At 40.5% G+C, this 15,107-nt stretch overlaps 1 protein-coding gene and 1 long non-coding RNA gene across 3 annotated transcripts in view; one reads left to right on the plus strand and one right to left on the minus strand.

Moving 5' to 3' along the window:
• LOC108294540 overlaps positions 1-7,917 on the minus strand; it is a 46,898-nt gene extending 38,981 nt beyond the window's left edge. The window contains exon 1 of the long non-coding RNA XR_001821086.2: positions 7,719-7,917. This is a non-coding gene — a long non-coding RNA (uncharacterized LOC108294540). The remainder of the gene's footprint in view (positions 1-7,718) is intronic.
• Positions 7,918-7,962: 45 nt separating this feature from the next.
• Positions 7,963-14,570, plus strand: SEC61G (SEC61 translocon subunit gamma). 2 transcript variants are annotated; one of them, XM_017516425.2, is made up of 4 exons: positions 7,963-8,086; positions 9,604-9,703; positions 11,234-11,336; positions 14,401-14,570. In XM_017516425.2, exons 2-4 carry the CDS (start codon positions 9,610-9,612, stop codon positions 14,408-14,410), a joined length of 207 nt encoding a protein of 68 aa, XP_017371914.1. In that variant the 5' UTR covers positions 7,963-8,086; positions 9,604-9,609; the 3' UTR covers positions 14,411-14,570. The 2 variants fall into 2 exon arrangements, with proteins under 2 accessions (XP_017371914.1, XP_017371915.1); XM_017516426.2 differs by having other exon boundaries at positions 7,990-8,086; positions 9,601-9,703.
• Positions 14,571-15,107: the final 537 nt, after the last annotated feature.

Consider the following 15,107-nt stretch of genomic DNA (forward strand, 5'->3'; position numbering starts at 1 on the left):
ACCCTCAACACGCAGTAAAGCTCTGCACCCTGGGAAGCCTGAAACCCTGCACGACTGTGTGGGAAGAACACGGCCTTGTGCCACAGCCAAGAGACTGGCCTGGGCCAAAGTCAGCGTGGGGTCAGCCCCGCGGGTGCTGTGTGTGTTGGAGCAGTTAGACTTCCCTGTCTAATGCAGATGGTGCGGGAAAAGAAGTCCGCTAAGCAGATTCAGAAAAGGTTTTTTGTTTGTTTTGTTTTTTAAGAAAATGGTTATGAAGTAAAGGGAACAGTGAGTATCAGGAGGAAGTAGTAAGTTGAAACTGTTTACTGTAATTGATAACATAGAGTCACTGGCAATTGATTCTGTGATATCTGAATCTCTCAGTCATCTTCACCACCCTATTCTGGTTATGGCATTTTTGGCTAAATAAGATGGAATAACTTTTTTTATAGTAGTTAAAACCCTGTTTTTTCAAAAAGGATTTGGGGAGGGAAGAAAACTTTATTTGACCTGATCACATTTAACTCTAAAATATTCCTGTCTTTTTGTTTCTTTTTTTTTTTTTTTTAAAGATGGGGTTTCACCATGATGGCCAGGCTGGTCTTGAACTCCTGACCTGAGGTGATCCACCCACCTCAGCCTCCCAAAGTGCTAGGATTACAGGCATGAGCCACCATGCCCGGTCTTAAAATATTCCTAAAAGATTCTATGTCTGTACCTAGGTCCAGTCTTTAACTTTTCTTGGGGAACTGCTGACGCTTTTGTAATTTCGGCCACTCTAACTGAGGAAGAAGACCCTTAATCCTCTTAAGCTTCTAAGACCCCGTGGTCCCCCTAGACTTCTACATTACATGTCAATAGGAGGAGTAAAGGCTGGCAGACGGGGTGCCAGCCTTATTCGCACTCCTGAAGATTGCAGGCATGGTGTGAAGGAATCTTTCCGGAAGGCATTGTTTCTGCTAAAACACGATCAAACCCACGCCTAGTCACGTACCCCACGCCTACTTCATGGATCAAGACCCTTTCTCATGTAATTTCTAGGAATGTAAGCCTTTTTTTAAAATCCTTTTGGGCAAGGATTTTCTTTGTCAGGGAGCTCAGTTGTTAAGGTATTTTCACCTGCTGCAGCTCCCAGTGGAATAAATCACCACTTCCTTCTCCGTTAGGTGTTTGGGAGGTTTGTTTGTGGCCGCTCCTGCTTCATAACCACAAATCTACTATAATTAAGGTTTGAATGTCAGCTTCATTTTTTAAAAGATGTAGCTCTTTCCACTTTGTCATAATACCTAAATGAAGTAATACAAACCAAAAGGACAGGTGCTGTGGAGTCCTTGGTTCTTGATAGAGTTTCTTAAACTTTTTCTTGCTTCAGGCAGAGATTCAAGGATATAAATGGAATATTAGTTCAGCTTATCTCAAATGCTGTTATTAATATTTCAGGTATTGTAAAATTGACGGGCAATTTAAAATTTCTGCTGTACATACATTCAATTTATGCTCATTATAGTTTACGTCAACATTTTTGAAACTTGATTTGGTGATCTATATATAGGCCATCTTATTATAAACATTTTTAAACATACAGAAAAATTGAAAGAATTATTCAATGAACATCTTACACCACAGCTAAGTCTACATTTAACATTTTATTGTATTTGCATTAGCAGGAGTCTATTTCTCTACTAATGACTCTGTCTTTTTTTAAATCAAAATAAGCTGTAGATACCTGCAAATTTCCCTCCTAAATGCATCGACCATTGTATCATTTAACTAAAGCTCATATTTGTTGAGGCTTTTTTTTTTTTTTTGAGGTAAATGGCACAGACCCTAAGAGTGCTGTTTGATGAGTTGTGACAAGTATACCCACCTGCTGCAATGGACAGACTGTTTGTGTGCCTCCAAATTCACACGCGGAAGCCCAAATGTGATGGCATTTGGAGGAGGGGAAACTGGGAGGTCATTAGGTCAGGAGGCTGAAGCCCCATGATGGGATTAGTGTTTTTAGGAGGAGGAGCAGAGCTGGTCCTTTCTTTCTGTCTTCCTCCACCCCCAGCCACGTGAGAGTGAAACGCGAAAGTAGCTATCTATAAACCACGAAACGCCTTCACAAGAACCTGACCATGATCTCTGACTTCCAGTCTCCAGAAGTGAGAGAAGTAAATGTTTGTTATGGAAGCCAGCACTCTATGATACTCTGTTACAGCAGCCCACATTGACGAAGTCCCCCCGAAACCCTAAGCCCTGTTAAATTACAGAGCATTACTTTCACTCCCCAGTTCCCTCACCCCACTTCTCAATCTGTACCCCAAGGCAAACGCTGTTCTGATTTTTTCCACCACTCATTATTTCTGCCTTGTCTAGAACTTCTTGCAAATGGAGCTGCACAGCGTGCCTTCTTTAGCACAGGCTCGTTTCACTCACCGTATCTGTCACTCTTCAGGGTTGTGGCAGGGAGTTTTCTTTCCTCAGCTATGGAGTACGATTCCATTGTGGGACTATCCCTGTATGCTTATTCATCCTATTGATGGTACGCTGTTCTTTTAGTTCTGCTAACAATAACGCTACTATGAACATTCCTATAACAAGTCTTTTTGTGAATTTAGTTTCATGTATCTTCAATAAGTACCTGGAATTGGAACTGTGGAGCCATAATTATGTATGCTTAGTGTTAGGACAAACTACTGAACTTTTCCCAAAAGGGTTATACCATTTTATATACCTGGTCACCAGGACGGAGAGTTCTAGAGTTCTGGTTGATATTTTTTTGCACAAATTTGCTGTTACTGGCCTTTATAATTTTTTTTTTTTTAAGAGACAGAGTCTCGCTCTGTTGCCCAGGCTACAGTGCAGTGATGTGATCTCGGCTCACTGCAACCTCTGCCTCCTGGATTCAAGTGATTCTCCTGCCTCAGCCTCCTGAGTAGCTGAGAGTACAGGCGTGTACCACCACACCCAACTAATTTTTGTATTTTTGGTAGAGACGGGATTTCGCCACATTGGCCAGGCTGGTCTTGAACTCCTGACCTCAGGTGATCCGCCTGCTTCAGCCTCCCAAAGTGCCGGGACTGCAGGCGTGAGCCACCGCGCTGGGCCAGCCTTTTAAATTTTAACCATTTCCATGGGTATGTACTGATTATCTGGCAGTTTGATATACTATATTTTCAATACCATTCAGTTCAAATAATCCAGTTCAAATTATTTTCCAATTTCATTTGTGACTTCTTTGAATCATGGTTTATTTAGAAGCATGCTGCCTTAATTTTCAATACTGGGAATTTTCTTGTTATGTGGTTGCTTATACTTCTAATTTAACTGTGGTCAGAGAAAACAATGTATGAGTTGAATATCTTTTTAATGACTTTTTAAGAGCAGTTTTAGGTTCACAGCAGAATTGAGAGCAAGGTTCAGAGATTTTCCATATAGCCCTCCCCGAGCAAATACATAACCTACCCCCGTCATCAGCATCCCCACCAGGGCGCTGCATTTGTTACAACAGATGAACCTGCACTGACACATCCTGACCACCTCAAGTCCACTTTTCACGTTAGGGTTGACTCTTGGTGTTGTACATTCTGTGGGTTTGCAGCAGTGTATAATGATGTGTAACTGCAGAAGACCCTGAATGGCCTTGGCCAACTCAGCTCCTCTCCCTCATAATTCTCAGGCAGAACGCAGCATCCTGAGATAAAAATGAAATGTTTGGGACAAACTGGCTCGGTCGGCATCTCTCCTAGAGCAGGATGTCATGCAACACCTGTGTATGGTGAGCCCCGCTGTGTCCAGCATATAAAACTCAGAGTGGAGCTCTTTGGGGTTCCTCAGCTCTGGGGCAGAGTGGAGTAGATGCAAACTCCATCCATGCTCGACAGCTTTCCTGAGCTTTAGGAAACTGGTTCACCGTGGATCCCAGGCTGCCGTTTATCCCTGCTGCCTATGTTCGAGTAATAAATTGACGTTGCCTGACATGCCATGTGTGCTGTTTGACCAGACTCTCACTCTGCTCGCTAGGTTTGTTCAGAACCTCCTGTCAGGTCTGGGAACCTGTGCAGTATCCATCATTACAGCATACAGAGTACTTTTACTGCCCTAAAATCTGTGTGCTCCCTCTATTCATGTCCTCCCATACCCCCACCCCAATACAACCACTACTCTATTTCCTTTTTTTATTGAGACAGAGTCGCGATTTGTTGTCCAAGCTGGAGTGCAGTGACATGATCTTGGCTCACTGCAACCACTGCTTCCTGGGTTCAGGCGATTTTCAGGCCTCAGCCTCCCAAGTAGTTGGGATTACAGATATGCACCACCACGCCCAGGCAATTTTTGTATTTTTAGTAGAGACGGGGTTTCGCCATGTTGGCCAGGCTGGTCTCGAACTCCCAACCTCAGGTGATCTGCCCTCCTCAGCTTCCCAAAGTGTTGGGATTACAGGCATGAGCCACTGCTCCCGGCCTTATTTTCTCCGTAGTATCACCATCTAGCCATTCACCTACTGAATGACATCTTGATTGCCTCAAAGTTTTGACAATGAGGAATAAAGCTGCTATGAACTTCCACATGCAGGATTTTGTGTGGACATAGTTTTCAGTATCTTTGGGCAAAAACCAAGGAGTGTGATTTCTAGATAGTAAGGTGAACTTGGTTCTGTTTTGTAAGAAGCTGCCAAACTGTCCTCCAAGGTGGCTGTACCATTTTGTATTCCGATTTGAACCTTTTTGTATTTACTGAGACTTGTTTTATGACCCAGTATATGTTTTATCTTGGTGAAGTTACCACGTGGACTTGAAAAGAATGTGTATTTTGCAGTTTGAGGCGTGGGGCAGTGCTCCATGCTCCATTTATAGAGCAATTAGGTCAAGGTAGTTGATGGTGTTGTTCAGATATTCTATTCCTTTTCTGTCTTTTTTGCCTAATTTTATCAATTGCCGAAAGAGGACTGGTAAAAGTTCCTACAGGTTTGTAGATTTGCCTATCTTTTTGCTAATTTGTGCTTCACATATTTTGAAGCTCACTGATTAGAAACGTAAGTTTTTGTCTGTTATGTCTTGTGGACAAACTGATCTTTTATCCGTATGAAATGCTCTTCTATTTTCAGAAGTTTCCTGTGTTAAAGTCCACACCACCTCATATTATCTGGTATCAACAGACTCCAGTGCCAAATTCTGAGTGTCTTCTCATTGTCTGCATTTTCATTTATGTACTCACAACCTGTATATCTTTGCCATCAGCATACAGCTAAGTCTTAGTTTAACTGTTTTAAAAAGTCTACTCTGACCATCTTTAAGGGGAATTTTTAAACATAAAAATTACATAAAATTTAAATGTAATGGAATTATATACCTCTGTCTATATTCTCCCATTTTGTTGATTTTGCCTCCCCACTGCCCCTGCTTCCTCCTTTCCTGCCTTCTTTTGGGTAAGTGTCTCTTTACAGTAGCTACTTTTGCAGGCGAGGGTGGGAGGATGCATTCTTAAGGCAGACTTAATACAGTACCACTTCATGAGAAATGTAAGAATGTTGCAATAATCTAGTTCCATTTATCCCTTCCATGGTCAAAGGCTATGTTATATGACAGTCAGCATTTCCCAAATCAATGTCTGTGAGCTCTGAATTCAAAAGAAACTCTAACCACTTATGTCTAGATGTAGCAATACAACTCCACATATTCCATAATACTCAGTGGTCTCGTAGCATTTGTGTGGTATGGTGATAGGCACAACTTTGTCTCTAAATAAGATCCTATGTTTTCTAAATATGTGATGATATGATTATGGTTTTTATGCATGTCAGAGCAAAACACTGCAGCCTGTTAATACTTGTTTCACAGTTCTACTGGTTGCAGTATGTATTGGATATGAAGCAGAGTATAATAAATATTCTTCCAAAGCACAGAAGTCTGTGTATTTCCTTTTATCTTTTTTTCGAGACAGAATCTTGCTCTGTTGCACAGGCCAGAGTGCAGTGGCACGATCTCGGCTCACTGCAACCTCTACCTCCCAGGTTTAAGCAATTCTCCTGACTTGGCCTCCCGGGCAGCTGAAATGACAGGTGCGCTCCACCACACGCAGCCAATTTTTGTATTTTTAGTAGAGATAGGGTTTCACCATACTGTCCAGGCTGGTCTCGAACTCTTGACCTCATGATCTACCCTCCTAGGCCTCCCAAAGTACTGGGATTACAGGTGTGAGGCACTGCACCTGGCCATATTTCTTTTTAATCTTAACAATGAAGCATAACAAGGGTATCTGAGGAACAATATTACTCAGGAATAGCTGACAGAACATTAAGAGGTGTTACAACTCTCAGTGCTTCTTAAACTTCAGTAGCTAAAATCTCCTATTAAGTTTTTTAGTAGGCCAGGCGCGGTGGCTCATGCCTGTAATCCCAGCACTTTGGGAGGCGAAGGTGGGCGGATCACGAGGTCAGGAGATCGGGACCATCCTGGCCAACATGGTGAAACCTCATCTCTACTAAAAATACAAAAATTAGCTGGATGTGGTGGCGTGTGCCTGTAGTCCTAGCTACTCGGGAGGCTGAGGCAGGAGCATTGCCTGAACCCAGGAGGTGGAGGTTGCAGTGAGCCGAGATCACACCACTGCACTCCAGCCTGGTGACAGAGGGAGCCTCTGTCTAAAAAAAAAAAAAAAAAAAAGTAAAAAAAGTTTTTTAGTAAATGAAATTTGTAACCCCTGAACCTCTAGATATTGATTCAGTGGGTCTGGGTTAGAGGTCACACACCTCTGTATATCTCACTGTAGGTGGTCCATACACACTACACATACCTTGCCTTAGCTTTAAGAATCACTTTTAAATTCTGAACAGACTGAGATGTGTTTGACCAGGACATCAGTCCATGTGTCATCTGCTTAGAGCCTATAGTGACCATCTAAGGCAATCCTGTCTCCTTCATGCTCTTTTTTCCTTTCACAACACCCTCTTTATTTGCTGCATAGCATGTATATTCACATGTAATTATTTACTTCTCAGTCAGTCTCCCTACACTGTAAATCCCCTTATTTGACATAAGCTCCATGTGAGAATAACATGTTTGGATTACTCACAGCGCCTAGTAAAGAGTTAAACATAGTAAATGCTCAATAAATAATGTTCAAAAGAATAATTTATTCCAAAAAACATAAAATCAGATGTTGGGAAGTTCACCAAACACCAAATGTCTTGAGTTCACAGTATTTTCAGCAAAACACAGAAAATCAAATAACACAGTGCTTCCCCTTAGCCAAGAAAATCTGGTTCAAAAAGAGAAGTGTGCCAGAAGATAATTTGGGAGAGGCCACATTCAAGTAACTTTTATTACAATGTATTGTTATAATTGTTCTATTTTATTGTTGTTGTTAATCTTTATTTACTGTGCCTTTATCATAGATATGTATGCATGGTACAGGAAAAAGCAGAGCATACACAGGGTTTGGCGCTATCCGAGGTTTCAGCCATTCACCGGGGGTCCTGGAATGGATCCCTGCGGATAAGTGGGGAGCTGTGTGTACATTATGACCACTCCCCTAACCGAACCTAGCGTTTGACAAAGAATGGCTTCAACTGTCGTGAATGACAGCCAAAGTCACAGTTAGGGGTAGGGAGACTATTTTGAATTAGATCATAACATCGTATTGCTCATAAGCTTTATTTCGACTAACGTTACATACGTACAAAAAGTATGCACCGTAAGGACACACACCAAGCTGGGCCGCAGGGAAGAAACATATTGCTTAGGATTTACCTAGTCAGCCGCTTCTAGAGAGCAAGCACCGCGCAAAGCCGCTGGAGCTCGTGCTGTGGACGCCAGTGGGGTGAGGCTGTGCTGGCGGGGTAACCCGGGACCCAGCCGGGAAAAAACGGCTGACGCCACACTCACACTCCTAAGGAACGCCAACGCCCTGGCAGCCAGCCCCGCTTGGCATCTCTTCCGGGAAGCGTGGCCGGGACTCGTATCGCGCTGCGCTTGCGCACTGAGGTTTCGCGTAAGGAACCAATGGGACGGAGGAGTGGGCGGGCGGTTGGCAGAAACCCGGATTCCGGTTCCGGTGGGCCTCCGTCAGTCCGCTCCAACGCTACGTGTCTCTGGCGTTTTAGGTGGAGGCTGGGCAGGTGAGTTTCTTCCCACCGGTGGGCACAGGCGAACTGGGCGGCCAAGGCTTTGCGACTCGCGGGGGCGGCGGGCGTGGGCGAGCCGGCTTGTCTCCCCGGGAGGCCGTGGTGCGGCTGGCGGAGAGTGGGCCCTTGGCTGAGGTCCGGGGCGGGGGTCTGGCCGCCTGCATCCCACCAACCCGGCCTCTGGTGGAAGGCAGACCCGGGGAGCGGGGTCGCCGGCCCGCGGGCCTCCAGAGCTTAGCGTCCTGGCCGGGTGTCTTCTGTGCTGCAGTGGAACATGATGGCCTGCTTCCCGGATTCGGGGCTGTGTCTGTTACGGGTGTGGAGTCCTGTCTGGGAAGAGCTGTAGTCAGCCTTGGCCCCGCCGCTGCTCCGAGGTTTAAAGTGAGAGCATTGGTTAGAGTCTATTTCGAGAAATCATAGTTGGTTTTTGGATCTCTGCCCCTGACATTGAGTGCGGTATTGTGAGTAGCGAGCATTTTTCTGGATAAAGAGTTCTTAGCTTCCTTCATGACAACTATGATTACAAAAAGTTTAAGCCCTTTGGATTTCAAGAGCAAAGTTAAGTGAAATACAGAAGAAACAGACATTACTGTGTTTTTGCCCCAGTCCGTTGCAGAACCTTTTGTTTCATTGACATTTCGTTGTTTATAGCCTACATTAGGCTAGGGAACCGGGAATTACAGAGGTTTACATTCCATAGCCAGTGATTTCAACCACCACCTGGTCACTGTTCTAAGTACTAGAAATGGAGGAAAATACAAGTAACACCCTGGCCTCTTTACTTACTATAGCCGTGGCTCTCAAAGCTGAGATCTGATGATATTTCTCTTGGGTAATAGATTCCTCGAAAGAACCTATATGGTAAATTGTATATCTCTTTTTCCTTAAAAGATGTGTTCAAACCAAAAAGTTTGGAATTTAGCTAGTAGCTTCTCAGAATCTGCATCTTGCTTTAGCCATTCTTTATAGTTTAGAAAAGTATGTTGTATTGGTACGTTTTAGAAAAATCAGATTGAAATTCACGTTTGCCTCCATTTTAGGCTCTTGCAGCAACCATAGTTGGCATTCACTGTATAAGACACTGGCTTCTGCATAGTTTAAAATATAATATGGAAAGAAATTGTAGGATTTCAACGTTGATAGTTCTTTAGCAGGAGTGGTAATGGGTGGGACTGCAGAGTGAGAAAAGGAATGGATGTGTTATCAGTTGCTTAACCTTTTTTTTTAACCTTTTAATAGAGATAGGCTTTTTATATTGAGTGTGCGATTCTTTGTCAGAGAAGATGAGTAAGATCTTTGCTTATTGCCTTTGATCCCATACTTAACTGAAATTTACAAAAATATATCAATTTAGGCTTTGGAGTTTGTTTTTTGTTTTATTTTAGGAGGTGGAGCTGACCCATATTAGACGTGAATTCAGTGGCTGGTCTCATGTACATCTTGATGTAAATGAGCAAGTCCTTACTGTATGATAACCAATGTCAGTGAGCATCTTTGTTTGTTTTAAGCAGGCAGCCATGGATCAGGTAATGCAGTTTGTTGAGCCAAGTCGGCAGTTTGTAAAGGACTCCATTCGGCTGGTGAAAAGATGCACTAAACCTGATAGAAAAGGTAATTGCTTGACCGTGAGAGAAAATTAAATCTTTGCATTTTCTAAGCCTTTTGTTTCATTAACATCTTCTTGATAGCCATTGCATTATATTCATCAACATTTTTATTGATTGATACTGCTCGACGGCTTCTTAACATTGTCATGTCTTCCTAAATTTTTTACTCTTGTCTAAATTTTTATTTTATGTATTTTCAAATGGTGTAAGATTATTTACTACAGCCTCATGTTCCATGTTACATTCGAGTTAGTAATATTTTGACTTTAGCGTCTTATATGTTTCCTCTTTGGGGAAGCTTTGGAGTTCTCCCTCCTCAGCTCCCACCCCAACAAACAAAACCTTAACATGAAACCAACAATATAGTTTTTCCAAGCTAGAAAGTTGCTTTTGTTATTTATCATGATTCACGTGTTAAATTGCTCTACTTTTATTCATTCATTGAGTTAGGAGCTGGTAATATAACAGAGAATATAACATGTATGTAATGTAGTATATAAATAAAGAGAATAGTCCTTGATATCGTGGAGCTTAGAATCTATCAAGGAAACGCTCATAAACAAATTGTTGCAATTATGTTTTTTAATTACTGCTATGGTAAGTATTATGGAAGATAACTAGAAGGCAGTTTTACAGCACATAACAGGAGGACTAACCAAGTCAGAAGATTAGGGAAAGCTTCTCTTAGGAAGTAACAAAATGAAAACATTACCAGGGTAATATTTTATAAAATTGTGCTCAACTCAGTTTGATTATTTGTATTTTATTTTTTCGAGACAGAGTCTCACTGTGTTGCCCAGGCTGGAGTGCCGTGGCGCAATCTTAGCTCACTGCAACCTCCACCTCCCAGTTTCAAGCAGTTCTCCTGCCTCAGCCTACTGAGAAGCTGGGGTTACACGCCACCATGTCTGGCTAATTTTTGAATTTTTAGTGGAGTCTGGGTTTCACCGTGTTGTCCAGACTGGTCTCAAACTCCTGACCTCAGGTGATCCACCCGCTTCTGCTTCCCAAAGTGTTGGGATTACAGGCAAGAGCCACCATGCCTGGCCCAATTTGAGTTTTCAGGCCTTAATTTTGGCTTCATTGTAGTATCAAAGACAATGGACCCATTGTTTATAGTGTACCAAAAAAAAGATATGTTTCTGCCTGTATAATCAACATGTTATAATAAAAATCACAATGTTACATTTTAAAATTTAAGAAAAATAATGTATATTTCTTGTATCCATGACCTTTTTTTGGTATATTCTGGTTATTTGTTAATAAGAAAAAATATTTTTAGTACTTGTTGATGAACTCACTAGCACAGACATGCACTATTTGTTTCCTTAAATATAAAGAAAACATGGAAATTTAAAAACCTGTGAAACAAGTTGTTTACTATTAATAGTCTCACCTTTTTTCTTTTAAGTTACATATCTGTTAACAGGAGAAATGTGTACTAGTTAAGTTCATTTATGTTGCTGATAGTTTTTTTCCCCATACTTTCAGTGACAGTGCAAAAAATATGTGAATTTCGTGTTTTTAAATGCAGAATTCCAGAAGATTGCCATGGCAACAGCAATAGGATTTGCTATAATGGGATTCATTGGCTTCTTTGTGAAATTGATCCATATTCCTATTAATAACATCATTGTGTAAGTAAGCTTTATTAAATAGACTAGGATTAAATGAAACTTGAAACCATTTGAGATGACAGGCTGCTATTGCGTTAATACAGAGATACATCTCTTGACTTTTTTGTGCTATTGGAGTTTACTGATATTTACAAGTACCCAATAATTGAGTGCTTTTAGACCTTACATGATCTTTCCAGAAATTCTGTATGCTAGGCACTATTTCAATAAATAAAATTTTAGAGTCCAAAAAGTATTAAAGGCACTCGTATGTCACAAAACCAGCATTGAAACCTGCCCTCTTTGTGGTGTATCTTGTTAATTTCCAAGGTGCAGAGGAATTGCTTCCCATCCAAAAATCACTGCTGTGATAGAATTCTAACTCTGGACCAGATTGCCTAGATTCAAATCCCTTTTCTTGTTAAGCAGTAGCTGTCCTCTCTGTGCCCAGTTTAGTCAGTGGGATAATAGTTCTTAAATTATGACTTTGAAGTCAAGTAAGGCCCCAGAAACAATTGGAGTAAGAATAGAAGTGAAAGTTGTTGCTGTAATGAGCCACTGATACTGATCGCAGTTTAGGCCAAGGACTTAGTATGAGTTTCAACATGTACTTACTCTGTGATTTTTTTTTTTTGTATGTATTTAATCTCAGCCTCATTCGCTGTTTGGAGGTAATAAAATCTATTATTACCTGATAATATCAGTTAAGCACCAATTAAGTGTTTGTTGAATTAAGTGAACAACTTCAGGTTCTTTGCCTTTTCCGATGGTGATGGTGGCAATAATAATAGTTCACATTCATCGAGAACTTTCTGTATGCTATTGATATCTATCCAATATCAATCAGTAATATCAGTTGATTTTACGGGGTGGTAAAGTTTGAAGCAATGATTTTAAAAAGGTTTCTGAACTGTAAATCTCCTAATTACTGGGTATTTTATCACAGATACTAGTACAGGTTGCCTTTTAAATGACAACAATGTGTATTGTCAGAGGGATTTCTTAAGTAGGTCGCCATAGTTATTAAGCAGAAGTGCCACAAAGTGATATTCAGGCTCATGAATAGTTAAGAGCTAGATGGGCCCAAGTCACTGAGATCGCCTTTGTCAGTTCAGAAATCCCTTCTATTTTACCAGTGAGAAGTGCCAACTGTGGAATTGTGGAATCCTGGGGAGAATACTGAAGTAGAATGAGGAAATCAGTATGAAGTGGCAGTCTCTGACAAGTCCCTTTTTCATTCTCAGTGCTGCTGCTCTTCTTGCTTCCTATTCTGTCATGAGACAGATTTAATTGATAGGAAGTGTTTCTTCACAATGATAACAAAATTAGTTTCCTGTGATAATCACCCTTCATTGTTCTTAGTGTAGTACCCTCCAGAAGATCATGTAAGCCCAGCTTTTCCAATTTTTGGTATACAAGCAGCTTTCAAATTTCCCCCCGCTTCACTTAACCTATATTTTTGTCTCTTTTGCCGGACATCACTGTCTGCCTTGTGTCATACTCATATAGGTTCGTCTTTCACATTAGATTATGAGTTGTGGGGAATGCCTACCTTTTTATTTATATTATGTGTGTCTCCTATAGAATCTAGTCCAGAGCCCTCTTGTATCCCTTAAAAGCACTGAATAAAGTGAGCAACTACAGGTTCTTGCCTTTTCTAATGGTGATGGTGGCAATGATAATAGTTAACATTCATTGAGAACTTTTCATGACTCTGTGTGTCCACTCATTTAATCTTCATGGGGAAACTGAGGGATGAGGAGATTAAGTAACCTACTCGGATTGCATGGCAACACAGGAAACCTTTCAGAAGCTACTTAGAAAACTTTCCTTCCAGTTAAAAAAGTGGTTTCATTGTTTAAGGAGTTAAAAATCTATCCTTAGATATTTTTTACCTTAATGTGAAGGCCAGTTAAAACCTTTTGTGAGAGACACTACAGAGAACATACTCTTTCCTCATGTTATGCCATGATAGCTGTAAAACTGAAAGGAATCTCTCTTTCCCTACATGAAAGAGCGTAAATCATTGTTTAAATCATTTTGAGGTAGTAGCAAGGGAAGTACTCATTGGGTTGAATTATCAGTTTTTTCTCATGATTTTTTTCTTTTTCTTTATAATTATAGTAGTCAAAATTAATATTCACGGTATTAGAATTTAAGATAATTAAGCACTTGCTGGCCTTTTAGTTACAGCAATACTATTTAATAGCATAAGCATTTAAAATACTAAGCATTAAAATATATACTCAGGAGTATTCTATTTAATAAGTTTTTTTTTCCTTTTTTTTGAGACAGAGTCGCACCACCACACCTGGCTAATTTTTTTTATTTTTATTGTTAGTAGAGACAAAGTTTCATCATGTTGGCCAGGCTGGTCTTGAACTCCTGACCTCAAGTGATCTGCCTGCCTCAGCCTCCCAGAGTGTTGAGATTACAGGTGTGAGCCACCACGCCTGGCCTGTTTTACATAATTTTCATCTGGTAATGAAATTATATTTCTTTATTTAACATTACTACAATGTATACCTGACTACACAGTTTTAATGTTCATGCTTTTAAAACTCAGAAGTTCTTCTGTAGAAAAGGTGATTTTTGTTTCCATCATGACTAACCCAGATTTTTGAATGATTATGGTAAGATACAGTGCTTGAGCAGATTTTTCAATGATTATGGTAAGATTCAGTGCTTGAGTGCCTCGTGCTCATCTGCAGTCTATTTTCTGCTGGTGTGTTCTCCTGGTGTGTCAACGTTATCAAATTGGAAAGCTGCTCAACTAAACATCCTGTCATGTAATTGATAGTTTATGTTGTGTTCGGAAAGACATTATACTAGACTGTTCCAAGATGGCAATTCCTGAATGAGCATTGTGAGTTTAAAAATAGACCTCTCCCAGTAGCCACATCATCTTTTCAGGTTTAGGATTTTCAAGTTCACTGTGCCATTCTTTTTGCCATCTTTAGATAAAGTTAGGTGTTGTTCAAGTAATTAGTCTTAACCCCTTAAAATCATAGCATATTGCATTTCAAATAATAATTATTAAAATCTTATCTGTGCTCAGAGGTAACAATTTTTCTTTCTTTTACAGTGGTGGCTGAATACATTTTGGAAGAGAGTTTTTCATCTTAGAGACTGGTGAACAAGTGGTGAGGGTGTGAGAAGCTCACAGCATACAAATTTGCCTCTATGTTTTGTGGGTTGTTTTCTCTTTCAAAACGTTTTCTATTTCTAAATTAAAGTAATTTCAAAGTAAATAAATATCCCGTTTTTCTGTCATAGATACTTATCACATTTCAGCTATAGAAAATAGTAGATTCTTTCTCTGAATAATTTGGTTTATAAAAGAAATTAAAGGGCCTGGTGAAATATTCATCTTTCTGAGAGCTCTTGTGTTTTAGTTCCTTTGTGCTGGTATTATAAAATACCTGAGACTGGGTAATAAATAATAAAACTTTATTCTCACTGTTCTGGAGGCTGGGAAGTCCAAGATCAAGGTACCAGCAGGTTTGGTGTCCAGTGAGGGCATGGTCTCTGCTTACAAGCTGGCACCTTAAATGTTGTGTGCTCACATGGCAAAAGGGATGGAAGGGCAAAAGGAGCAAGGGCTTTGGGAAGCCTCTTTGATAAGGGCCTTCATCCCATTCATAAGAGAGGAGCCCTGTGACCTCCTCACCTCTTAAAGATTCCAAATGTAATCTCCATTTTCTTTATATATATATGTATGTGTGTGATTACATTTCTTTATATATATGATTACATTTCTTTATATATAAGATATATGTATGTGTGTATATA

The sequence above is a fragment of the Cebus imitator genome, unplaced genomic scaffold, assembly GCF_001604975.1.
Source record: "Cebus imitator isolate Cc_AM_T3 unplaced genomic scaffold, Cebus_imitator-1.0 Scaffold586, whole genome shotgun sequence".
In the NCBI taxonomy this organism is placed as follows: Eukaryota; Metazoa; Chordata; class Mammalia; order Primates; family Cebidae; genus Cebus; species Cebus imitator.

Coding starts and splice junctions, on each gene's coding strand:
- SEC61G (XM_017516425.2), top strand. CDS start 9,610: ATGGATCAGGTAATGCAGTTTGTTGAGCCAAGTCGGCAGTTTGTAAAG. Junction 9,704..11,233: donor CACTAAACCTGATAGAAAAG/GTAATTGCTTGA, acceptor TTTTAAATGCAG/AATTCCAGAAGATTGCCATG.